This window comes from Sarcophilus harrisii, chromosome 1 (assembly GCF_902635505.1).
Source record: "Sarcophilus harrisii chromosome 1, mSarHar1.11, whole genome shotgun sequence".
Lineage (NCBI taxonomy): Eukaryota > Metazoa > Chordata > Mammalia > Dasyuromorphia > Dasyuridae > Sarcophilus > Sarcophilus harrisii.
This window is the reverse complement of record NC_045426.1, coordinates 252393989-252420400: the sequence shown is the minus strand read 5'-3', so window position 1 is coordinate 252420400 and position 26412 is coordinate 252393989. Positions and strand designations below refer to the sequence as shown.

General features: G+C 36.4%; 1 protein-coding gene across 1 annotated transcript in view; it reads right to left on the bottom strand.

Annotated features, from left to right (window-relative positions):
* Window positions 1-26412, bottom strand: part of GABBR2 (gamma-aminobutyric acid type B receptor subunit 2) — a 780512-nt gene that overhangs the window by 18007 nt on the left and 736093 nt on the right. Inside the window, exons 14-15 of the mRNA XM_012542879.3 lie at window positions 13554-13664; window positions 6151-6375 (exon numbers count right to left, since the gene is read on the bottom strand). Coding sequence (XP_012398333.2) covers window positions 6151-6375; window positions 13554-13664 — 336 coding nt within the window. The remainder of the gene's footprint in view (window positions 1-6150; window positions 6376-13553; window positions 13665-26412) is intronic.

The following is a 26412-nucleotide window of genomic DNA, read 5'->3' as shown; positions in this document are numbered from 1 at the left end:
GCCTAGAAAACCCCAAATGGGGTCATAAAGAGTCAAACATGATTGAAAATGACTGAACAACAACAAATCATTTTACAGTTGAGGAAACCAAGTCCAGATAAGTAAAATGCCTAACATATCATCACAAAGGGACAGGGATGAGATTTGAAAGTTGAGAATGGAAACAGTTTCCTAGAATTCTGAAGGGAGCAGAGAGGGAAGGAAACAAACATTTAATTGTCTACAATGTGCCAGGCAGTGTACTAAGCACTTTACAATTATTATTTCATTTGATCTTCACAACAATCCTGGGAAATATTATTATCCCTATTTTACTATTGAGGAAACCAAGGCAGACAGAAGTTAAATGACGTGTCTAGAATTACATAGCTATCTATGTAGTAGGTGTCTGAGGCTGGATTTGAAAGCTGTATAAATTGTGGTGGAGGGGAGGGAATGGAGGGATGATTAATTCGTTCTCTGCTATCTGAGAAGGTGATCTCATTCTCTCAGACCCCAAAATGTAATAGCCCTTGTCAGAGTGACCTACATGATACCAAATGTGAAAACAGGACTCCTTTCAAGGAATTTTTGAGGTTAGGTGAAATGCTGTCACCTTAACTATTATTCATAAGAATGAAGCTCTCAGTCAATAATATTGATTGACTGCCCCCTACATGAAAAACACTGTACCAGCTGGACCCTGCAGGAAAGAAAGGCCATGTTTCCTTCTTCCATCATATTGAATGAGATTCTGTGGGGTGATAAGGAAGACAGTCACTGCCTTTGAGAAGTTCTTTGCCTCAGGTGAGAGACAGGACAAATGTGTAGAAGCAGAACTGACATAAATATCAATGCATATTTTCAGCTAGCTACAGGCAAATGAATGTTAACATAATCAATGCTGGATTGAGTTTCAAAGCAGTGAAGTTGAAATCCTGGTCCCATAACATGCTACCAATGTGACTGTACAGATTGTTTCCTCCATGAAACCTGTTTTCCTATCTGTAAAATGAAGATAGATTATTATATTTGGAGGATAGCTAGGTGGCAGAGTGAATAGAATGCTGGGCCTGAAGTCCAAAAGACTCATCTAATTGGGTTCAAATCTAGCCTCAGACACAAGTTAGCTGTGTGAGCTTGGGCAAGTCATGTTACCCTGTTTACCTCAGTTTCCTTATCTGTAAAATGAGCTACAGGAGGAAATGGCAAACCATTCTGGTATCTTTGTTAAAAAAAAAAACAAAAAACCTCAAATGGGGTCACAAAGAGTCAGACATGACTAAAAACAAGTGAATAGCAACAACCAATCACTTAGTTAACAGAATTCTAAGTGAATTAATGAGTTAAGTAATAATGCCCTGGAAGAATTTCTCATATCCTATCCAATCCTAGCTTCTTTGACAGATCTTTGTTGCATTATCATTTCTTTTTCTAGAATTCTCAGTCTATTTTCTAACCATTTCCCTTTGTCTACAAATATGGCCAAATTTCCTCTAATTAATATGATACAGTTCAAAAAATAGATGGGATAAAACTACTATATTCAAAATATACAAAATAAAAATAAAACTTTCTTTGACCTATAATGCCCTTAAGTTATTGTCTTATCTTTTGCTTACAGGCAAACATTTAGAAAGCATAGACTTTTGCCTCCATCCTGCCTCAGTACCCACTTGTGGATTCAACCCCTTGTAATCTATTTTCTTGACCATCACTGCTCTGAAATTGTTTTTTGAAGTTCATTAATGTCTTCCTAATCACCAATCCAGTGTCATTCCCTTAGCCCTCATCTTTCTTGACTCCTTGATACCATTTGTTCATGCTGAGCTTCTTGAAATTTGTAACAATTTGTACAACTTTCTGTCCCACACATGGCCCAACAAAATGCTTTTCTCTTGAAAGAAAGAATGGTCACCAGATTTTATTTACTATTTTCTACCAGCTGCTTCTGCCAGCTGGAGTGCCTGGCACACCCACTGTATATGTTATGGTTAAACTTTTGCAACTGGCTAATGTCTGATAATAATTAATGTTTTGCCCGGCATAAGAAATGCCATTTTGATATTCTAATGAGGACAGCAGTCATCACTTAAATGAACAAAGCCTTTAGTTGGAAATATAATGTAACAAAGACATAATCTACCAATTTGCTGAATATTGCTGAACATTAGCTGGGTGTGAGTATACATCCCAATACTGGATTGAGCTTAAATAGCTAAATTGGATTTGGTTGGGTTGCCCTTGGCTCACATGTTTTCTCTCTTCAACCAGACAGCTAAACGATAATAATCTAGATAAGTGATATGAGACAGGTATATCTGGAAAGAGTTGAAAAATCAAGAGAATTTAGGTAGCTTAGTAATTCAATACTGAAGAAATCACTCAAATTGCCTGCGATCTTTAAGTTCATAATTAAAAAAAATCAGAGATCATGTTATTTAGTGTAATTTTTGGTTTGAAGGTGATGCAGATTGAATAGAGTATATATAACCTTATAAGATTGAGAAGCCAGCATGGTAGAGTGGAATTTAGGTTGGAATATAGATCAGGAAGTAATAAAACAAGCATATTTATAGAGGGTCTACTATTTTACAACTATTTGAAAAAATGAAAATAACTCTGTGAAGTAGATAATTTATTATCTCTGTTTTACAGTTAAGAATACTGAAGCAGGCAGAGGTTAAGTGGCATCTTCTAAATGTCAGAGGCTGAATTTAATTACAGGTCTTCTTGACTCCAGGCTCAGTGTTTCATCCACTGTGTCACCTCTGTGCCTCAAGAGGCCTAGGTTTCAGTCCTGGCTCTGTCACTATTTTGTTGAGTGATGCTGTTAGGTAAAATCATTTTTCCTAGGTCTGTTTCCCTCTCTGTGAAATGAATGGGTAAGAATAAATGATTTCTAAGATATCTTTTAGCTCTGACATTCTATGTTCTAAGGACCTTCTGTACTCTAATGTTTTTAAAATTCAATATTCTAAGTTGCTTAGAGTATTGAGGATAAAAGAATTATCACAGATGTAAATTTAGAAGAGATTAATAAACAATATTATATGATGATCAATTCTGATGGACGTGGCTCTCTTCAGCAATTAGAGGATCCAAATCAGTTCCAATTGTTCTGTAATGAACAGAACCAGCTACACCTAGAGAAAGAACACTGGGAAATGAGTATGGACCACAACATAACATTTCCACTCTTTCTGTTATTGTTTGCTTGAATTTTTGTTTTTTATTCTCAGGTTATTTTTACCTTCTTTCTAAATCCGATCTTTCTTGTGCAGCAAGATAACTGTATAAATATGTATACATATATTGTATTTAACATATACTTAAACATATTTAACATGTATGGAACTACCTGCCATCTAGGGGTGGAGGGAAGGAGGGGAAAAGTTGAAATAGAAGTTTTTGCAAGGGTCAATATTGAAAAATTACCCATGCATATGTTTTGTATATAGAAAAACTATAATTAAAACATGTAAAAAACAGAAGAGATTAATTAGAGAAGTTCTATGACTTCTGTTCTATGACTCCATTGTTCTCCAAGAAGATCATGACATCAAGAAGATGATGTGACTTGCAAGTGAATTGGACTCTCAACTCTCTCTCTTTCAGAGTTATTAAAATCCAGTGACAAGACAGGCCAAGATGACTAGAGATGACTCCCGATGCAATGGGAGATCTTGGATTTTTTTTTTTTTTTTGATGCAATTGGAGTTAAGTGACTTGCCCAGAGACACACAGCCAGAAAATGTTAAGTGTCTGGGGTTAGATTTGAACTCAGGTTCTTCTGACTTCAAGGCTGATGCTCTATCTGCTATACCAACTAGCTGCCTCCTGATCTTGTACTTTTTAAGCTAAGGTCTTTCCCCAACTCAATTTAAAGGGTGATTGCTTTAAAACTTTAAGGGTAAAACTTTAAGGGTGATTTAAAGCTAGGTAAGAAATGAGGCAAAGATGGCCTAGTTTGTCTATTAAAAAAAAATAAACTATGAACATTTGGGAGGGGAAGACTTCAGGATTTCTGGCCAGGACAAACACAAATGTTATTTACTCTCACTGTGAGCCATCAGACTCCAAACGATGATCAAGTAAGGCTTGGGTTGGAACCTATTATTGGTCAAGCAAAGAGAGCCAGAATGATTTGGCTTAGTCCCAGGGGTCCTCAAACTATGGCCTGCAGATCAGATGCAGCAGCTGAGGACTTTTATCTCCCTCACTATGAAGGGAGTTATGAAGTTTCTTTATTTAAAGGTCCACAAAACAAACTTTGTGTTTTTACTAGAGTCTGGCCCTCCAACAGTCTGAGGAACAGTGAACTGGCTCCCTATTAAAAAAGTTTGAGGACTCCTGCAGGCTCCATCTGAATCCCAATGGGCTTTATCAAATCCTAGTTCTTCAGAGCCCTACTTGAAAAAATCATAAATGAATTTTTTAAGTGAAATTTATAAATGAAACTACATGAGACAAAAGGTGTTTATACAACATTGAGTTTTTTGCTTATATGAAACTCATCTATAATACAAAAGGATTAAGTTGTCTTGAGGTCCTTTCTGACCAGGGGTGTGCTGGTAGATGATCAGCAACCAACTTTCTGAAAAGCTAGACACACTTTAAAATTTGATTTGTATTACTAATCTTGTTCTATTACTTTTCTAAGTCTAGATAATTAACAAAAAATAAACCAAGCCCTGCTTTGAAGCCTGTAATGTAAAGGCTCACAGGGAAAATTTAGCAAACAATAGGCTTTTGAGTCTGTAAGAGATTGGCATATCAGTTTCTAGCCCTCAATTCCATGAGATGACTTTTGTTTTTATCAGAAAATCAACATTTACTTTTAAATCTGTGATTTGTGAAAAAAATTTCTACATGTATTTGATGTTTAGTGCATTTATGAGGAATCTTTTCCCCTCTAGTAGAACATAACTATAATTTTTTATAATGGAAATCAAAGAGCAAATAAAATTTACTTAACATAAATTAAATTTATAGTACTCTGGAACACATTTGTTCTGGTAATGAGAAGATAGCACTTTCAAAAACCACTCAGATCTTTTTTTGTCCTCTTCTTTCTTCTCACAAATTTATTAAGATAGAAAAAGACTACTCTTGATAAAGTCCTGCATAGCTAGGGCCAGTTGGCAGAGAGAAACTGGAACCTCAATGGAACTGGGGCAAACAGGGAAAAAGATCTGATAGAGATCAGTTTAGCTTAATGGTCTCATCCTCTGTGGAGGTTCCCCTTCCCTTGTGGGTGACCTCAGTTTACCATATCCAGCTAAGACATCCAAGTTTTATCAAATCCTTGAGACCTACCCTTGGTGGAGTCATGGGCAGCCTTACTTTCCATGCCCTGTCAGAAATCCCAGTCATGTCCCTGAGATTAAATTTCCCCTATAAATCTACTTATGGTAATGCCATCTTTGCTGCACTTCTTTGTATCAGTTCACCAGGACACTGTCTTGTGGTGTTTTTCCCCTTATCTCCCTCCCATGCTATGTGGTATCTCCCCTAATCCCACTATGCTTTATGTCTTCTCAGACTCCAGTCCTCCTCCTTATAGCCGATTAATTCTTATAGGGTGCTAAATCCCTTTTAGGATTTAGCTTGCCAGTTAAGGGTGTGCCCCAATCTCATGGGTGCTCCTTTTCTCCTGGCTAATTGTAGGTTCCATTAGGGAACTTGTTCTTTCCATCATTAATTGTTAAAATTCCTTTCTTGCTCACTATCTGCTCTCTCACTCTACTTCATATTTACCATTCTTGGTGTCTATTGTATTTCTTCATTTTGTCTGTAACCCCTGTAACCTACCTTTTGCCAAAGAGAAAAGTTATTGTGAATTCTTCACATGATAGAACCCTAACATTTGGTGCCTAGAAACCACATCATTTGATACTACATTAACATTTGTGCTCCATCAGCTACATCACTCTCACGTCACCTCCCAGGAAAGGAGATATTCATATGTTTTCATTCAATTTTTTCTTTCATTTTAGTATATTTTATTTTCCACATTAAAAAAAATCTCCCTTAAACACAGGCATTTGTTTGATTCAGAAAGGTAACTCACAATTTTGGAAAATCACACTGTAACAGAAATACAAATTATTGACACACGCTTGACTCAGAGACAAAGGAGGAAAATTTTGGCTGAAGGAACTGACCTACCTTTGGCACAAACACGAGGCAAAGTGTGATGGTGCTGCAGAATATTATGACCAATGCTACAATACAGAATTGTACATTGGGTTGGTCTCTGGTGAGGAATGAGACCGCTGCTCCAATGATACACATGATCCCCACATTGTAAACACTCATTCCAATGTATTTGCTGTCGTTCAAAGCTGGAATGCTCACATTGCGAGTTTCCCAAGCTAGGAAACAACCAAACAGCTGAAAGAGAAAATAGAAAAGTAATCTATTATTGCTATTACATAGGTCAGCTCTGTGTGTGTGTGTGTGTGTGTGTGTGTGTGTGTGTGAGAGAGAGAGAGAGAGAGAGAGAGAGAGAAGAGAGAGAGAGAGAGAGAGAGAGAGAGAATGTCCAAGGCAGCTTTCACCTCTGACATCCCTAAATGTCTTCCTGTGATGTCTTTGTGCTGTTGTAATGAGATGTGGCTTCTCTGTTGAGTGGGCCAATTTGTTGGTCTCCCTGGGCATAGATCTGGGGCCCTTATGGTTCTGATGCTTATTTTTTATCTTCAGCTTTGGGTTTTGCTGAATTCTTGGCCTAAGTGCAGTTATGCTCCTTTGGAAAGAAATGTACTCTGTGTGGAAAGACCAGTAGGACTCTTGGCTCTGGGGCCTGCCATCTCCCAAGAAGTGTGTGGTTGTCTTCTCAACTCTTCTTAATGTCTTAATTCAGTGGTATAGCTGGCTTCCAGCTCCACTGGACACTGCTATTGCTTCTACTATAAGACATCATTCTCTACGAGGGTTGAGAGGAGAGAAAACTCCCTTATTGACTTCTCTCTCTCCCTCCTCCCCTTTCTCTCTCCCTCTTCCTCTCTTCTTCCCCCCTCCCTTTCCTTCTCCCTTTTTCTCTTCCTTTCCTTCTTTCTCTCCCTCTCCCTCTTTCTTCTCTCTCTCTGTTTCTCTATCTATTTCATTTTAGTATATTTTATTTTCTGTATTTAAAAAAATCTACCTTAAATACAGACATTTATTTGATTCAGAAAGGTGACTCACAATTTTGGAAAATCAAGCTACAACAGAAATACAAATTATTGACACACATGACTCAAAGACAAGGGAGGAAAGTTTTGGCTGAAGGAAACAACCTACCTTTGGCACTCTCTGTGTCTCTGTCTCTGTCTCTCTCTGTCTCTCTCTTTCTCTCTCTCTCCAAAGAAATTGGGGCTAAGTGACTTGTCAGAGTCATACATCTACTAAGTATCAAGTATCTGAGGTTGGATTTGAATTTAGGTTCCCTGACTTTAGAGCTACTGCTTTTTTGCTTTCTAAAATAGGATTTCTTAAAACTTTTTCCACTCTTGACCCCTTTTTGCCTGAAATTTTTTACATGACCTATATATATGTATACAAATCAAACATGTATTGATAATAAATCTTCATTTTGTAACCTCTACATTCAGTTATGTGACTCCATGTGGGGTTGTGACCCACAGTTTAAGAAGCTTTGCTTTAAAAGTTGCAAAGAAAAAAGTGAAGAGTAAAGCTTTTCTTAGAGTTGACTCTTGCTTATCAAACATTCTAGGATGGGGTTTATTCTTTAGTTTCCCAGTTATTAAAAGTTTCCTGTGTTTTGTTCAGTTGCCTTCATCAAATAGGCAGTTACCTATAAAGTGATGAGGTTGACCTTTATAATTTGTTGGGCTATTTAGATAGCTTTATTATAGTTTGGTGATGGGTTATTTAAAAAAATAAAAAAAAAATCTCCTTTTTTTTACATAAAGGAACTCCTGAAATGCTTTAGTAAAATCACAAGCTTCTTTTAGCTTGTAGTTATAAGCAGCCTAGGAGGTGCTGTTTAAAGGAAACAGCATGCTTAGGGTAGATTTATCCACTTAGTTTCCTGCATTTCATCAGATTTTATAATAGAGATGGGGTATCAGAGTACATAAACATTCCTAAATCATTACCAAGCTTCACAGGGATTACAAGTGAATCTTGGCTAAAGATAACCATTCACTCCCAGAGAGATGCTAGCAAGATCAGCTTAGTGTAAATAGTGGTCTCTAGGGTGTGTCAGAGACAGAGAGGATCAGTCCAGGATCATTAGTAAAAATGCTATGAAATAGGAATTACAGATTCTAAGTCAATAATTCAGTCTAGGGGTCTATAATTAGGGATTGTTTCATTGAGGTTAGGGCTAGAGCTGGAGGGAAATTGGAAAACAGGGAATTGGAAATGAGAGAAAATGGAAATATGGGGAATATAGGGCTCAGTCTATAGAATATGGTTATGGTGGTAAGGAAGAGGGTGTTGGTTTGTCTTGCATGTACTCTGCTATCTTGGTTCCATCTCTGGATACTAGTTTATTACTAGACCCTTGGAGATGAAGAGTCCCCAAAGCTTGGATGGGAGGCATTCAAGTTACCAGAACAGAAAAACCTGGCTTCTGTGTTTAGATAAAATATCAACTCTATGTTACTACATTTTAATTTCTTAAACTTTGCTAGAATCTCCTAGCTTTGGATGCTGAATAATACCTGTTTATCTGCATATCTCAACCCTTATATATAAATCCCCAAGTCTTTCTGCCTTCTTCCTCCCTCCAGGCCTTTGCCCTGGAAATAGGCTCAGTTTAGCTTTGGGAATACATATCTGTCCCTGTCTTCCTCGTAGGGATTTCCCCAATTGCTATGCATAAACTCAAGCCTGTTTGCTATTGAGAAGATCAATAGGCTTATTTCTTATGGAATCTAGAAGGGCCTGATGGAGTTTCCCTCTTGTTTCTTGGTAGTTTAGTCAGATTTTATAGGTTTTGGTAGCCATCTGTGCCTTCTCCCCTACCTTCAAGGGCTCAGCAGGTTATCTAGTTATTGGAGATGTTGGTGCTATATAGAGTTAGTTGTAAAACTACCTTCACAGCTTCCAGCTCCTGCAAAGTGGTGCTTAACTGTAGGAATAGTAGTTCAGAGAATAAGTATAGATGGGGAGAAGAGAGCATGGAGTCTGCTTCACAAAATTTTTTTTCTTTTGGTGTGGATATGCATAAAGCTGCTGAAGAAAAAAATCTTTGGTGGCTCATAAGAAAGGGTAATTATTGAGAAAAAGGAATGCTTGAGGGTTGTCCTAAGGTAAAGGTTCTCAACTAAGAGTTCATGGATTGCTTGTTCTGATGGTTTTCAGGGGATCTTTGAATTTGTTTAAAAATATTTTACTAACTACATTTCAATATTTCTGACTTCCTTTGTAATCTTATGTTTTTATTTTATGCATTTAAAAAAAATATTCTGAGAATGGGTCCATGGCCTTCATTAAACTGGTTAAGAGGTCTGTAACACAAAATAGATTTAAGAAATCAAACTTTGGGATTACAGTTTGTCCATCTTGCCTATATCACCACATTGCAGGTGGGAAGTGGTGTATTTAATAATAAACTACTGTAAGGTTGCTAAGAGGGTAGAAATAAGAACCATGGCTCAAAGCAATGTGCCTGTGGAGATGGAAGATCAGTTGCAGGAACTGGGAGGATAGTTCTAATTGTAGTGGGAGCTCTGAGTGAGGAAGAAACTATGCTATTTTAGGGAAGATGCCTTATATGGGGTCAAACTGGTTATAAAATCCATGGAAGGCACCAGGGAGATTGTAGGAGTCCTGAAAGTGTCTTTATCAGGTCCTTTGTTCAGGTACAAGCTGTGCACTATTGGATCATACTCAATATTTCCAGGACTGTCAGTTTACAAATTTGCTGGATTATATCCTTATCCTCTTGGCTCATTGTGACATAGTTTCCACACTTTTTTTCATTCACCCTCAAGAGGTGGGGATACATGTAAACAACTGGACAGCATCCCAGTTATGATGAATTCTCTACTGATGATCTTCAAAAACTTTAAAAATCTTGCAGTAATGTTTTTTGTTTTTAAATCATGGTTGAGGGAGTTTATTTATTTTGATGAAGGGAGTTATTGAAAATGTTATTCATTTTTGTTCTGAACTTTAAAAATACATATTTCGGTATACATATAATAGAACTGGGAAAAAGGGATTGTATATAAAACCACCTTTCTTACTTATTTGCTTTTCTTTTAAAAATTAGGCTAAATCATTTTCAGGACTAAGCCTGCTATGAGGTACTTTGTTCCTCCTCATAGCATCTGCCTTATAATGGCATCTTTCTCCTTACTTTAGTTAACTTTGGTTAGTCCTCCTCTATGGATTTAACCTGTCAGTCAATACTGTACTCATACCTCAATGGCATATTTCTTTAATGGCTTCTTCCAAACTCTTTTCCTTGGTAAACCTATTGCTCTCTCAAATCGATTTCGTATTTACCACTCCTGCTGCCTATTTTGCCTCTTCAGTTTTGTCTGTTACCTCTTCTCTTAAATAAATGTGTCTTTTGGCTAAGAGAAACCATACTATACTAAATATAGAATATGAAATAAATATAAAATTATGCTATATTAAATGAATGTATATTATGTATTTAGACATAATATGTAATAAATGCAACATGAATTTCAAAATTGTCTTGCTTTTAATAATATCTGGCCTTTGTTCTTTTCTGTTCTCTGAGCAGTAAAAAAATTCAATGATTTTCTTCTTGATTATCTTATCTTCTTTCTCCTTCATACTCATATCCAATTAAAAAACCCTCCAAACTTTATTATTACAAATAAATATGCTAGTCAAGGAAACAAATTCCCATGGTGACCATGACTGAATGTCTTTTTCTTCATCCTTGACGCCATCACTTTTTAGATTTTTTTTTTTGGGGGGTGAGGCAATTAGGGTTAAATGACTTGCCCAGGATCACACAGTTAATAAGTGCTAAGTCTGAGGCCACATTTGTACTTCTGACTTCAGGGGTGGTATTCTATCTGCTGTGCCATCTAATTGCCCTGCCATTACTTTTCTGCAAGAAAAGATTGTTCATCTAAATTGCTATTGAATTTAACTCCCTCATTTTGTATATGAGGAACTTGAGGACCCAAAAAGGCTGTTATTTGATCATGGTTATCTAGCAGTAAATGCTTGAAGCAGGATTTTAACTCAGATCTTCCTGATTTTCACTTAGTGCTCTATCCCCTGCACCATCCTTGTTCCACTGTAAATTTGTTGTAATCTCATTGGGAGCAATGTGGGTGCCAACTTTTTTTCATTGAAGAAATATCAGTAGAGAGGGTCTCCTCTTCCAGGACTCCAGTTTTAGGCTTTTAGGTGAAAATGTCTGCTTTGCTATTCTTGCAACCCAGATATATCAGACACAGACATTGAATTAGGCATAGAATAGTTTCCTCTGAATCTGTAGGTGACAACTTTTGGTCTGGTTAATGATAGTTCTGTTCAGTTCTGATGATGAAATTGTATTTGAATGGGATATGGTATTCCTTCCAAGCAGTGGTACCAGGCTTAGAATGTCACCTTTATTGCTAGTAGCTACTCCCAGAGTGGTAGGAGAGGTAAGTTTTATTTGGGAGGAAATTATATTTTGGGTTATGGCATCGATGACTATTAGTAGCACTCAGAAGCAGCTAAAATCAAGTCAAAGACCTTAGACCAGAGGTTGCCCATGTCCATGAATAGTTTGATAATTTCCTGGTGAATCTTTCAAGATGGCTGCAAGGTCTTGCCTGCACTCAAGTGAAGCATGACACATAAAATGGTCTAATTCTTAGTCCTTGATATTAGAAAGCCTATGTGTAGGAGGAAAAGTCCTGATATAGTTAGGCCAGAAAATTATTAAGCTCACTAATTATGTGTAAAAATTTCTTTGGGGGGGAGTGGCAAGGGAGTTTCTTAATTGATAGCATGAAGGTGGAAACCCCTTGGCTTAGGAAAGCACTGATTCTCCCCCTACAGTCATCACTTCTTTTCAGACTCGGAGGATCTGATTGTTTGGGCATCCTGTTCATTAATATTTGGAGAAACTAATGCTTGGGACATTAGTGGAGTCTCCCTCCTTTTCCCAAACCCTTTCTGTCTCTGTAGGATTCAAGGAATGATAGTCTTAATGGTGTTCTAAGGCATCAGAATCTGTAGTAGTCCCCAAGCAATTACAATAGGCCAAAAGGATTAAGTCAAAGGGTGATCAATATTAGCTGAGTATACCTGCCTCATAGGGTGGTTGTAAGCTTTAAAACATTAAAAAAGTTTTTTTTTTAGCTTCAAAGTTAAGATTGTAAACTTTGCCAAATATTAAGCCTTGTAAAAATGTAGGTTGATTTTAAGAATGACAACTGATCATTTCTGAAATAAAGGCAGGGTTAATTTGGAAGCCAAACAAGCTCAAGGAATGGGTATGCAGAATCTGTCAATAGACAGTCCAAGAGCTGATATTTGGGGAATCTTTATATAGGACTAGGAATGAGGGGCACAGAAAATAAGAGGAATGAAGAACATAAACCACTGGGAACATGAACAATGAAAACCACAGAATTTGCTTGTTCATTGAAAAATAGGCTTCTTTTATTTTCCATCTCTTCCACTTAAGTTTGGATCCATGGGCATTGCTATGGACACAGGTAATCTCTGGTCCAATGTCCCTGAGTTAATTTTAGCTGGTCCTGAGTGCTATTAATGGTCAATGATGCCATAACCCAGAATATAATTTCTACCTTGATGAGCTGTTCTGATAATTCCATTGGCCACTGGACCTCAATAGTTTAAGGATCAGTGCAACTAGAGAACTCTATATAGCGGTAAATCAGCTAGCTAATATATCATAGGACTATACAGTAATAGATGATACCTCTGAAAAAGAATATGATTGACATTGACTTCAAAACCTACTGAATCTCTCTCCTCTCTTCTCTTCTGTTTCCCCTTCTCCTCACTCTTCTCTCATCTTTCCTCTCAGTTCCCTCTCCCTTCTCTCTCCTCCCTTTCTTCCTTTTCTCCTCTCTTTTTCTCTCCTCTTTTCCTTTCTCTTCTTTTCTCATTCTCTCTTCTCCCTCCCCTCCTCCTTTTCTCTCTTCCTCTCCTTTGTCTGTTATTTCACTCTGTCTCCATTTCCTCTTTTCCTCTATCTAAATGGCTAGCTTTCTCTTTGCTTTTCTCCTTCATTTCTGGTTCCTTTCTATTCCACTTGTCACTTTATTCCTCTTCCTCCTCCTCCTCTTCCTTCTCTCCCTTTCTCCCTTTTCCTCTCCTTCTCCCTCTCTTTCCCCTCTCCTCTTAAGGGTGCATAATGTTGAACTTTTAAAAATGTTTGTTGTTAAACTAAAAATACTTCAATAGTTTTTGCTCTTAATTCCAAAAGAAAGTCAGCTATTTTATTTGACTAATTACCTAAATTAAGCCATATTGTATATTTGGTCTTCAGTTTTTAAAAGCAAACAATTCCCCACCCCTGCTTTATAATAAGGAACACACATTTAGCTAACATAAGGGGATATATGGAATCCACAGCAACACAGAACAATACAAGAAAAACGTACCATGAGGAGACCTTTGTAGGCATAGACAATGCCGAGCCAAATAGTCATGTGACTGTTCTCACAGTGCTCCAGAATTGGACGGATGGAAATATCTCTGCCAGCAGGATCCGGCTACCAAGAAAAAAAAACAAACAAACAATAATGATAACTGAATACCCTTATTGTCTTCTGCATTCAGTAATTCAATGAACAAGGACTTAATGAGCATTTATTAAGTGCTGATTATGCACAAGATGAAAAGCACACGGTGTAATAGAGAGAGAGCTAGCCTTGGAATCAAGTCCTGCCCTAGATAAATACTGAAAGCGTGACTGGGCAAGTCACTCAATCCTATGGGCACATCTCTAAGATCATAAATCACAACTAGGCGGCCAATTTCCCCTGGTGGAGGGAATTTTCCCCGAGAGATCTCTATTTTCATAAACTCTCAGGTCTAGACAAAAGAAAAAAAAATATGATGTACAAAAAATATAGTTCTGTAATTTAGAACAATAAAAAAAGTTACCTCGGGGCACTGAGACATGCTGGCATGGCTAGGATGTGTGATAGACCTTAATTGAACCCATGTCTTCCTGACTACATCTAATATATCACAGCACAAAAATTGGCTTGGATTGTACAGAACCTTTCTAAATCTTCCATAACAGACAGTCATCTTGTTCCTGTTTCAACACTTCAGTAACAGGGAGCTTTATACCTCCTGAGGCAGCCTCTTTGATTTAATAATAATAATAGCTAGCATTTATATGATGCTTTTTGGAGTAACAAGATGGCACAGTGGATAGAGCACAAGTCCTGAAGTCAGAAAGACTTCAGTTCAAATATGATCCCAGAGACTTATTAATGGAGTGATCTTGGATAAGTCATTTAAGCCCTACCTCAGTTTTCTCATCTGTAAAATGAACTGGAGAAGGAAATGGAAAACCACTCTGCCAAGAAAATCCCAAATGGGGTCACAAAGATTTGAACATGTTTGAGACTGAACAAAAACATATCATGTTTTAAGATTTGCAAATTACATACATTATCTCGCTTCATCTTCCCTCCAAAAAACTATGTGAAATAGTTTGTATCACTATTCCTATTTTACAGAGCAGTATTGACTCTGGGAAAGATTTGGGTGACTTGGCCATGGTTATACAGTTAGTAAATATCTACTTTTAGGCAATTTAAATTAAGATTAGACAAGATTTGATCTCAGATGTTCCTGACTCCAAGTCTGGCACTCTATCACTTAATCACCTAGCTCTATTATTACTATTATGAAATTTTTTCTTAAGCCTAAATCTAACTATCCAGTTTCTTATGAGTTCTATAAATAAATAAAATTCTTCTTTCATGTGACAACTTTTCAAATACTTTAAGACAGTCATCACATCCCCCCTCAGTCTTTTCTTGGCTAAGCATTCTAAGTTGCTTCATATAATCCCCTAATGGCAGACTCTCCAATCCTCTTATCATATTGTTTATCTTTCTCTAATAAGATTGTTTGCTATCTTATTGTCTAAAATAAGTTCTTCAACTTATTAGTGTTTTTCTTAATATGTGACAGCTGAGTAGTGCCATAGTGCAGAGAGCACTGGGCAGGGAATCAGGAAGACTCATCTTCTTGAATTCAAATGTGATCCAGACACTTACTAGCTGTGTGATTTTGGACAAGTCACTTAGACCTGTTTGCCTCAGTTTCCTCTTCTGTAAAATGAGCTGGAGAAGGGGAAATGGCAAACCAGTATCCTTGTCAAGAAAATCCCAAGTAGGGTAATGAAAAGTTAGACATGACTGAAATGAATGAACAACAACAATATGGTACCTAGAACTTAATGGTTAGATATGGTTCAATCAGGGCATTGTACAGAAGGACTATTGCCTCCTTATTTCTGGACACTGTGCCTCTCTTAATATAGTCCTAGTTTGTTAAGAGCAATTTTGAACATTATGTTATGCTGTTGCCTGATATTGTGCTGTTTATCCACTAAAACCTACTGGTTCTTTCTCATGAATGGGCTGTTTAAAGCCATATCTTTTTCATCTTGTGCTTATCCAGTCAATTTTTTGAACTTTATTTCCATTTATTCCTATTAACTTTCAGCTTGTAAATTTTGGCTCATTGTTCTCTCTGTCAAAATTTTTCAGATGCTGCGTCTGTCACCCACTTTATTAGTTTTCCTTTCCAGCTTTGTGTCATCCTGAAGGTTTGATGAGTATGTCTTGGGTTTATTTGCTTAACTAAGATCCTGTGCCTTGCTCAGAGCTGTCAGTCTGTAAAAATACTGGGTGAGATGGCAATCCACAAACTTATAAAACTCTTGCACACTTGCTTATTGACAGGGCAAACAAAAATTGCAGAGACCTTAGTTCAAAAAACCAAAAATGTTTATTCATAGAATGATGGATTCATAGCTATCAGTTAGAAAGGACCTTTAAAGATCATCCTGTCTGCCTCCATTTTAAAGAGGAGAAAACTGAGGCTCAGGAAGAAGATATCACTTATTCAAGGTCACATAGCTAATGGCAGAACCACACCCAGAATCTGGGATTTCAAGGATTTGTAATTTTCTTTGTTTTCTTGGCAGAGATACCAGAGTAGTTTGAACTCAGGAAGATGAGTCTTCCTAACTTCCTAGCTTTATTTATTGTATTCCCCAGATACTCCCCAAATTTCCATGGTGTGAATATTCCTCTCAATAATGGAGGCCATAATTCATCTGTAACTCTGTGAATTGTCATGGCCAAAATATTTGTCGACTGACCGATTATACATGTATAAATTATATCAGATTGTTTGCTGTCTTGAGGAGGGAGGAAACTAGGGAGGAAGGAGGAAAAAATTTGGAATTCAAAATCTTACAAAAATGGATGTTGAGAACTATCTTTACATGTAATTGGAAAAATAAAATAAAATAAGTACAAAGTCCCCATAAAATATTCATCAACCTGGGGTTAACTTGGTGATGAATCTTTGGAAATTGAACCATGCTAGTCTCTACCTCAATTAGCCCATTTTACATATGAGGAATACTCAGTTCCAAAGAGGGGACTGCTTACCTGGCTTTACAAAGTGGGTTTCTGAGAGAATGAGAACTAGAAGCTAGGTGTCTTGATCCCCCAGTCCAGTGTTCTTACCCCTATATCAATACCACAGTTTAAAATGGTGGCTGTAGTGGGAGAGGATTAAATAAAAGAATGGAAAACAAAAAATATTTTCTTATCTAACTTAGGTGTTGTATTCCCTGGGATTCTTGGATTCATTCAGGTTTCTTAGGATTAAGGTAAGGGAATTTGGATAGTTGTAGCTCTTTAGTTAAGCATAGTTATACCTGGGAAAGTGAGGGGATATACATGGTGTGTGTGGGGGGGCAGAGTTCATCCAGTATAATAAGTAGGGAGAGATGAATAGGTATTAGGAGGGATAGGAATAGAGAATAGGAAGATGGGTAGAGAAGACAGGGAAATGCTCTAGGATAATATAGATGTTCCTGGGATGCTTAGAGACTCAGAAGAGTCTAGAGGAGGCAGCATCTTTGCAGACCAAAGGATATTGCTGGATTATTTAGTCCCCAGGATTTCCCATTCAATTCCAATTCAATGCAGTAAACATGATAAAATGTTTCCTATGTGCTATATTGATAGACTCTGGGGATACAAAGCTTGCCTGGTGAGAGGGGGTCTAGAATGTTCAGACATAGTCTTTGTCCTGTTCTTCTTAGTACTTGTTCCCTTCCTCTATCCCAGTGAACTCTAATATCTCCCCAGACTCCCTCTCATTTGTAATGTTGAATAGAGGAGTTGAGAGGAAGATAAGGCTTGAGCATGAATAATATCATCCAATTGGAGAACATTTGCCTCCTCAAGGCTTGAACATGTGGGGAATTTCCTCTTGATCTGACATCTGGACAAACATCTTGTCAGCACAATTGATCAATCAGTTGATAAGCATCTATTAATCATCCATTCCTCTAAGCAGCTATTATGCATCTAGATATGGGGGATGTAACACAGAAAAAGAGACAGTCCTTGTCTAGAGCTCATAAATTTGTTCATTTATCTATTTATTTATTAGCAGAAAAAAAGATAAGTTTTAGATTTAAAACTTTTTATCTTTCTCTTATACAAGGTTAATCTAAGGAGGAAGAGAATGAATTCCCTCACCATCTAGGTCAAAGGCAAAATTGATCTGAGCAGAACATTTCTGTCAGATTTCTTGTCTAACAATTCCTTGACTATTGTCCAGACCTTCAACCACAGGCTCTATTGTGTAGGCGAGTCTCAGTAAGTTTCACTTCATTTTCTGACATAACTGGATGCAGTCAGGGTCCTATGGAGAAAGCTGTAGTCAAGGATCCCAGTGTGATTAACAGGTATGTGACATGGGGAGAAAGATCTACTTGATATTGAAGAATTAAGGATGAATCATGCCTCTGAATTACTTAAGCACTTACCCTGGGAATAACCCATCCATCACTTTGCATATCTTATTTTTGTAACCATCTTCATGACAACAAAAATAATTAATTCCAAAAAATGACAAAGTGAGAGTCACAGTAGAATCAGTCATAGAGAGCATCAGGGTTAGGAAGACTGGATTCAAGTTGCCTCTGACCCAGGATGACTATGTGACCCTAGGCAAATCATTTAATTTGGGCCTAATTGGGCTTAAATTTCCTCAACTATAAAATGAAGGACAGATAAGTAGCTCAGTAGAGACAGAGTCAAGAAAGGATCAGGAACATTTGAGTTCAAATGTAGCCTCAGTCACTTACTAGCTGTGACTCTGCATAAGTCACCTAATCTCTATTTGTCTTAATCTGTTAGAGAAGAAAATAACAAATCATTCTAGTATCTCTGCCAAGAAAAACCTCATGGATGTTACGATGTGCACTGGTCCACAGGAACACAAAAAATTGGACATGACTGAACAATAACAACAATTTGAAATTGGACTAAATGACTAAGATCCCTTCCATCTCTATAAACTCTAGTGACTCCCTAATATCTCCAGGATCAAATAAATAATCCTGTTTGTCATTTAAAACCCTTCACAACTTGGCTACTTTCCACCTTTTCGGTCTTACAATTGAGTCCCTTCTACACACATTTCAGCACCCTTCTACTTTTGCCTGAATAGGACCCTCCATCTTTCGACTTTTTGCTGACTGTAACCCATGCCTGGAATGCTCTCTACCTTCTTGTTTCTCAAGACTCAGATCAAAACTTGTCTTTTGCAAGATGCCTATTTTGCCCCGTTTTTCTTCCCTTATTGGGAAGTGCATTTTTCTGAGATTGTTTTCCATTTCTCCTGTACACAAGACATCCCTAAAAGTCTTCATGCAGTTCAATACTTTAATTAGTGCTTGCTGTTGTTGATTATTCTGATGAACAAAGAGGATGTAGGAAGAACAGAGAAAAATACCTATTCTTCTAGTTCATGGGACTTGAAGGAGGGAGGCCCATGCTTTTAATCATAATTAGAATAATACATTGAGAGAATGCTGGTTTTCAAGTCACAACTGATTTTCAGTTATATCCCTAATACTTACTAGCTTTCTTCCTAGCTAGTAAGGTAGCTTACTAGCTAGGCAAAGTGTTTCAATTTTCTCATCTATAAAATGAGATTAATAATAATATTTACTTTTATAGGATTGTGAAGAAAGCTCCCTTTATATTTGTATGAGGACTTTTGGGACACTCTGTATATCTGTATACATGTATGTAATTGTTTGTATTTTCTCTTTCTTCCCCTTTTCTCCCTGATTAGAATGTGAGGTCCTTGAGGTCAGGGACTGTGTTTTTTTTTTTTTTTCTTGTACTTAGCACAATGCTTGGCACTTAGTAAGCCCTTACTAAACGTTTGTCAACAAAGTTTGTGTCAATATGATATCTGGTTCAAGTTATCTTTGACACATATTGCCTATGTGACCTTGGAGTCGATGCACTTGAACAGTTCAAAAGATCATAACTCTAGACCTGGGAGGGTCCTTTGAGGGGGTCTAGTCCATGCCTCCAATTTTAAAGATGAGGAAACAGTCCCAAAGCCTCATCAATCACTTCAAGATTACTTAGGCAGGGGATGCTGCCATTGTGAATCTACATTGTGAGAGAAAGTTTCTTCATTGGGAATTCTCTCTTCCAGAGGTGTCAAACACAGGGTGAGCAAATCAGGTGTGGCTCAGGACCTCCCTAGTGCCTTATGGAATCCAGTAAGAGTGAAATTGAGAAATATTTAACAAAATAAACAAAAATACAATAAAACATAGGAAATGTTAATATGTGGTTTTCTAAATCAACATGTCACCAGTAGGTATCATCGAGTATCTGTTAATGGCTCTTTTTCTATTTGAGGTAGACGCCAAAGCTCTATACCAATGAAATCAAGTCTGGACAAATATTATAATAGCAGCAGCAAGAACAATAATAATATGCTGTTAGGGCAGCTAGATGGTATAATGATTAGAGTGCCAGGCTTGGAGTCAGGACAATTCATCTTCCTGAGTTCAAATTTGGCCTCAGGTACTTATTAGTTGTGTGACTTTAGGAAAGTCATTTAACCCTATTTGCCTCAGTTTCCTCATCTATAAAATGAGCTGAAAAAAGAAATGACAAACCATTTCAGTATCTCTGCTGATAAAACCCAATATGAAGTCACAAAGAATCAGACATGACTAAAAATGACCGAACAACAACAATAAACAAATATATTCTATATGATTGCACATGAATAATATATCAAATTACTTACTATCTTAGGAAGAAGACAGAGAGGGGAGAAGGAGAGAATTTAGAACTCAAAAATTAAAAAATGAATGTTAAAATTATTTTTACATGAAATTGGGACAAAATATTATTTAAAAATCTTTTTTTGGGGGGGGACAAAAAAGTCTCACATGTGGACTTTCTTTCCTGATCTTGAATGAGAATCCAGAGTTTTACCATAATTAGTTTTTTTGCAGAGAGTTTTACCACCAAATGAAGGAGCTGAAATGGTTAGGAGAAACTGATCAGGTCTTCTTTTTATTTTTAAACTCTTGGAAGACACAGAGTCCTCCTTGCAATGGCAGCAGTGAGAAACCCTAATTTAGAACCCATTTACTCTTGCTCTTTCTACTACCACCTGGGTCTGGTTCCTGATAAATTGTGACCTCTGAAAATTAAGACAAAGGTACTTGAAGGTACTCAGCAGTATGTCTTCAGTTAATTGATGAAGGGACAGTACCAAGAGTCTGAATTTTATTTTGTACATTTAGGGTTAGAATGGCAGAGAAAGGAAGCTTACCTAAGGTAAGATCTATCAAATAAGGTGGAAGAAAAACCCAGGAAGAGGGAAGGAATCTTGCTCTCAAGGCCACACTCAACTGTACCTGTAGGAACCTATGGACCAGAAAACTTGAGGACTAGGAAACCCTCAGGGCTGGATCCACCATCTACTTAGACACCCAGATTCAATTTGTGAAAGTATCTGCCTCTCACTTTTAGAATGCAAATATAGCATTTACTTTAATTTGATTTAATTTAATTTAATTCAACAAACATTTATTTAGCTTACAGTATATGCAAGACACTGTATAAGGCATTGGATATTCCCAAGAGGAAAGAAAGAAAAAGAAAGCTAGGAAAAAAAGGGGAAAAAACAGTCTCTGCTCTCAAGGAGCCTACATTCTAAAGGAAATGAAACAACAGATCTCAGATAAGTAAATGCAAAATACGCTTTAAATACAAAATAAATATAAAGTAATTTCAAAAGAGGTTGGGGAGAGAGCAACTAGAAAAATCAGGGAGGGCTTGAAGAGAGCTAGAGATTCCAAGAATCTGAGCATCCTTGGCAAAGAACAGGAAAACATATAAGCAAAAATACAGAAAGCTGATTCTTTCTCTTTATTTTGTTTAAATCTGTGTTGTACCCAGATTTTGAGATTTTTAAATCTGGATAAATTTTTGGAAATAAATGAACTTCATCCTAAGCCTATGTTATCCAGTTCAACAATCAAGAAGAAAAGCTTATTCACTGAACTCTGATATATGCTGTGCTGGTTGTTGATAGTGGATTCCCAAAGGGTTGATTATGATTATAGTAATGGAATTTAATCATAGAATCCTAGGAGTAGAAAACACCTAGAAGTTGCTTATTCAATATCTTCCCCCCCATCTGCCTGATGGATGAAGTTTGTCATAGAGAAATTTTGGGGGATTTAATCGGTATATGGTCTAAGGCCATTTTCCTTTGTTGGGCTCAAGACCAGTGACTCCTAAAATCTTCCTTTGTTTGGGAACTCTATTTCACTGACCCTAACCTCCAATGATATCAGTTATACTATTAGTATTCATTGGTTGAGAAAATGTCAAAAAGCTATAATGAATTCAGCAAAAGTTTAAAATGGATTTGTATTTTATCATTTACTGCAGAATTCATATATTTTTGAAAATAATAATACATATATGTGTAAAACATATAATTTATTCAACCCACAGAAGATGTGTTTGTTTATGATTATGAGTCATTTAATGAGATGGATCCCTTGCACAAACTCTAGGGACTCCTTAGGGGTGCGTGGGCCACCAATTTAGAACCTTTGCTCTATGTTCTTCTGCAGCGGAGAATATAAAACAACTTCTTGGTATGATTTGATGGATAGGAAAAGAAGACATCCTTATCCAAAAACGTAGCTTTATTCTTGAGGGACTTTCAATAGATAAGCACATTTTTAAATGGCTGAAGTGGGTTCAATGGAAAGGATAGCCAGATAAAATGAATCAAATAACAAAATTCTCAGTTTTCTAGAATCCTGTAATCTTTCAAACTCTATCTTTTCTGAAAACAATTGCTAAATGAACATAAAATCAAAGAATTTGAATTAGAAGTGGCTTTCTGCAGGCTCAGAGGTGGTAAACCGTGTTTTTAGGGGTTACCGAGAACCCATAACTATGCAAGAGGGTTTGAATTCAAGTTTCTTTTCTTTTTAGATTTAAAAGTGCCCTCTCCATTTTATCATGTTGCCTCAGATTCTGAGGATAGTTTAAATCAGAAAACAAAGTTTGGCCATTGTTTATAAAATAAGTCAAATAATCATAATAGCTAGTATTTATATAGTATTTTAAGGCTGGCAAAGCATTTTACAAATATTATCTCATTTTATTCTTACAACAGCCCTGGGAGGTAGATATTATTATTGTATGCATTTTACAGATGAGAATATTGAGTGAGATGGGGTCAGGGAACTAGTATGTGTCTAAGGCTAAATTTGAACTCAAGACCTCCTGACTCCAGATCAGTTATCAAACTTACTTTTTAGAAGATTTAATACCTACTTTAAAGAAGGATATAATCTAAATTGGTTGTATTACTGGCTATGTACCTTTAGATCCCCGCCCCTCTTTTTTATAGTTGAATGAAAGGAATTTTGCAGTGTGCTAGACAGATCTTTATGGGTGTCTGTGAACTGCCAGAAACTCTGGTGCAATTTAAGGAGCTTAGTCTTGTGTTTTGGGGTTAGTTAAAAAAAGAAAAAAAAGTACCATCAAAAATATTTGCAGCACATTTCTCTTATAAAGATCTGATTTCCAAGATATATGTAGAAATGATTCAAATATATGAGAATAAGAGACATTCCCCAACAGACAAATGGTTATAGGATTTTGTCTCAAATGAGAGATGGAAGGGGTCTTATGTTATTTTTTTAAATAATAAAGTCACAGCTAAAAATAAGAAAATTCGAATCAGCATTTTGATACATCTAGCAGTGAAACTTATTTTCTGATTCAAGCTCCATTTAGTATGCTAATATAACACCATTGCCAAGATAAGGGCTTCTCTCCCAGGTCAACACTATAGCTGTGAGTTAACACACCCACACATAATCACACATGCATTTTTATTTTTTTTTGGAGGAGGAAGTATTAAGAAGGAATCAAGGATTTGATATTAAGAATAATTTGCTAGGTAATTATACTTTTTCAGTCAAAAAGGAAATTCAGGAGGTGTTACTCTGAGGGTTAAAAGAACTTGTGGTTCAAGACAAAATTTCCTTTCTTAATTGCCTAGAAGATACTTTTAATTTTTTTCAAACAAAACAAATTTGTTTTGCTTTTATTTATTATTTCTCAAAAATTTATGTCTTGTTCTGCATCTGAATTCCATCACTTCTCCATCAAAATGTGAGAGGTTTGCTTCGTTATTAATCTTCTGGGTTTGGAAATGATCATTACAATGGGTTGTTTTTTTTTTTTTGTCTTTCAAAGTTGTTTCTTTCATAATATAGTCACTGTATATATTGATTTGGCATACTTTTGTCTGCATCAGTTTATATTAGTATTTTTAGTTTTCTCTGAATCACTTTCATAATTTTTAATGGTACAATAATATTCATATTCATAATTTGTTCTATTTTCCAGTTGATGCTCTTCTATTTATTTCTAGTTCTTTGCTATAAAAATGCTTCTCATTATTTTTGTACATATGACTCTTTCCCCTTTGGCTTTGATCTGGGACACAGTTTAATTAGTTCTATCACTAGGTCAGAAGGTATATGCAATTTAGTCATTCTTTGGGTATCATTCCAAATTGTTTTCAAGAACGGCTGGACCAATTCACATGTCTATTGACAATGCCTGGTCTTTCACAGTCCCTCTAAAAATTGCCATTTTCCTTTTTTTTCCCTGTCCTTGTCCTTCTGGTAGATTTGAGAGAAAAAGAACCCTAGAGTTGTTTTTATTTGCCTTTGTGTTATTATTAGTAATTTGAGACATTTTTCAAATGATTGATAGCTTAGGTTTCTACTTAAAGAGCTACATTTCATTTCCTTTGAGTATTTATCAACTGGGGAATGACTCTTGTCCCTGTATATTTAAACCATTTCTTTATATGTCTTGGAGATAAGACCTTTATAAGAAAAATTTACTGTAAATATTTATTATTATTATTATTTTTAAACTAACCTAAGTCTAAGTTCTTTGAAGTGCCCCAAAGCTCTGTCAACTCATAGATGCCCACAAATACCTTCTTGCCCTGAGAGGACATTGCAGAATTTCCTTCACTTAGCTATGAAAAAAAAGAGAGAAGATCTAAGAGGATTTAGTAATGTAACTAAATTAGATTCTATCTTTCTTTAGGTTTGGGATTAAAACTTCTAAAAAAAAGTCGATTTGATAAACTAGGTGGCTTTGCAGCACTGAGGATGGTTATTTAACACACAATAGGCACTTTATCAATGCCTACTGAACTGGTATTGCAAACTACTATTATGGTAGCAGTCAGTGCTGTAATAATGTTAGTGGCTCTAATGCTAAGAATGATAGTCTAAGGATAGCTGTATTGACTTTTTATATTTCCCCCTTTTCCTTAAATTATCAAACTTCACTATAGTATTTCTGTTTAAAAAATATGCCACATGAGAGTTTTCTGTTCTTATCACTATTTTATGTAATTTTCAACAAAGTAATATAGTCATATGTTTAAAGAAAAATGACATCCACACTAAGAAGTGCATAAATAATAAAATCTTTCTAATAATTAATGACAGCTGTATTGGACTATTTGCCAACTAGGGGAGGGTGTGGGGAAAGGGGGGAGGGAATTGGAATACAAGGTTTTGCAAGAGCTAATGTTGAAGAGTTCATGCATATGTTTTGAAAAATAAAAAGCTTTAATAAAGAAAAAAAATTAATGACAGCCTCCCATTCAGATCCTGCATATCATTAAAAACAAAGTCCTCTATTTGCTATTCTTCTTGCCAAAGTAACAAGGTTGTGGAGTCTCTTAAGCCCGTTAAATAACCTAGTTATTCTCCATTAAAATACTTGTTTCGAAACAAGTGTTGTAATGTCTTGTAAAAAACAAAAAAAGACCTGTTGTAATGTGCTTACATGTCAGGAAGGATGTATAACCTGATCCTTGTTTTATTCTTCCCTAAAGAAATCTATTCATAAGGGATCATGTTTATAAGTGTTTATTAAAAATCAGTTTTTAAATCTTCTCCAATTTCCCCTTCTCTTACTGAGTCTACATCACCTTGTCCAGTTTCTTGTTCTCCAGTGATTTTCCTTTTTAATTTTCATCTAGGCAGCTAAATGGCACAGTGGGTAGAATACTGGCCCGGGAGTCAGGAGGACCTAAATTCAAATATGGTCTCAGACATTTACTAGCTGTGTGACCCTGTGCCAGTCACAACCTCTCAGCAAAAAGGGATTAGACAATTAATACATAATAATTATAATTAAAGTATCAAATAGTAGTTAAGCTTCAGTTTGCTCAGTAGTAAAATGGGGAGAAAATCACTTGCCTTGCAGAGTTGTTGTAGGGATCAATGAGATAATATTTGTAAAACATTCAGCACAATATCTGATGCATAATAGATGCTATATAAATGTTTTTGTTATGCCACAATCTCCTTGAATTGTTCTACCTCAGTTTCCCTGAATTACAATATCTCAATTTCCCTGAGTTAGTATGCAATTCCCCACCTCCCTTTTTTTTTCTGTTCATTAGGGCTGAGATAATTAGGGCTGTATTAGCCACTCTAACATTCCAAAAGTTAAGACTCCAGATGTTCTATCTCAGATACCTAATTGACATGTTTACCTCTATATCTTCAGACTTTCTGTCTTTAGCTGGACACCTCCTTAACTCCTAGTTAGTAAGAATTTATAGTTCTCACCCCCAACCTGTCAGAACCGAATTTATGGTTCATCCCTGAAAATTCCTGCTCTTTGCCTTCTGCCTTTGTTTCTCTTCTCACTAGAGTCCTATAAAAAACCTTGGAGTCGCGCATTCAATAATGGATCATTTGGAGACGAGAGTCTGATACAGTCAATCAATTAAGCCCTCCAATAAATAAAATATTAAAAAATCTCTAATCTCTATCTTGCCTCA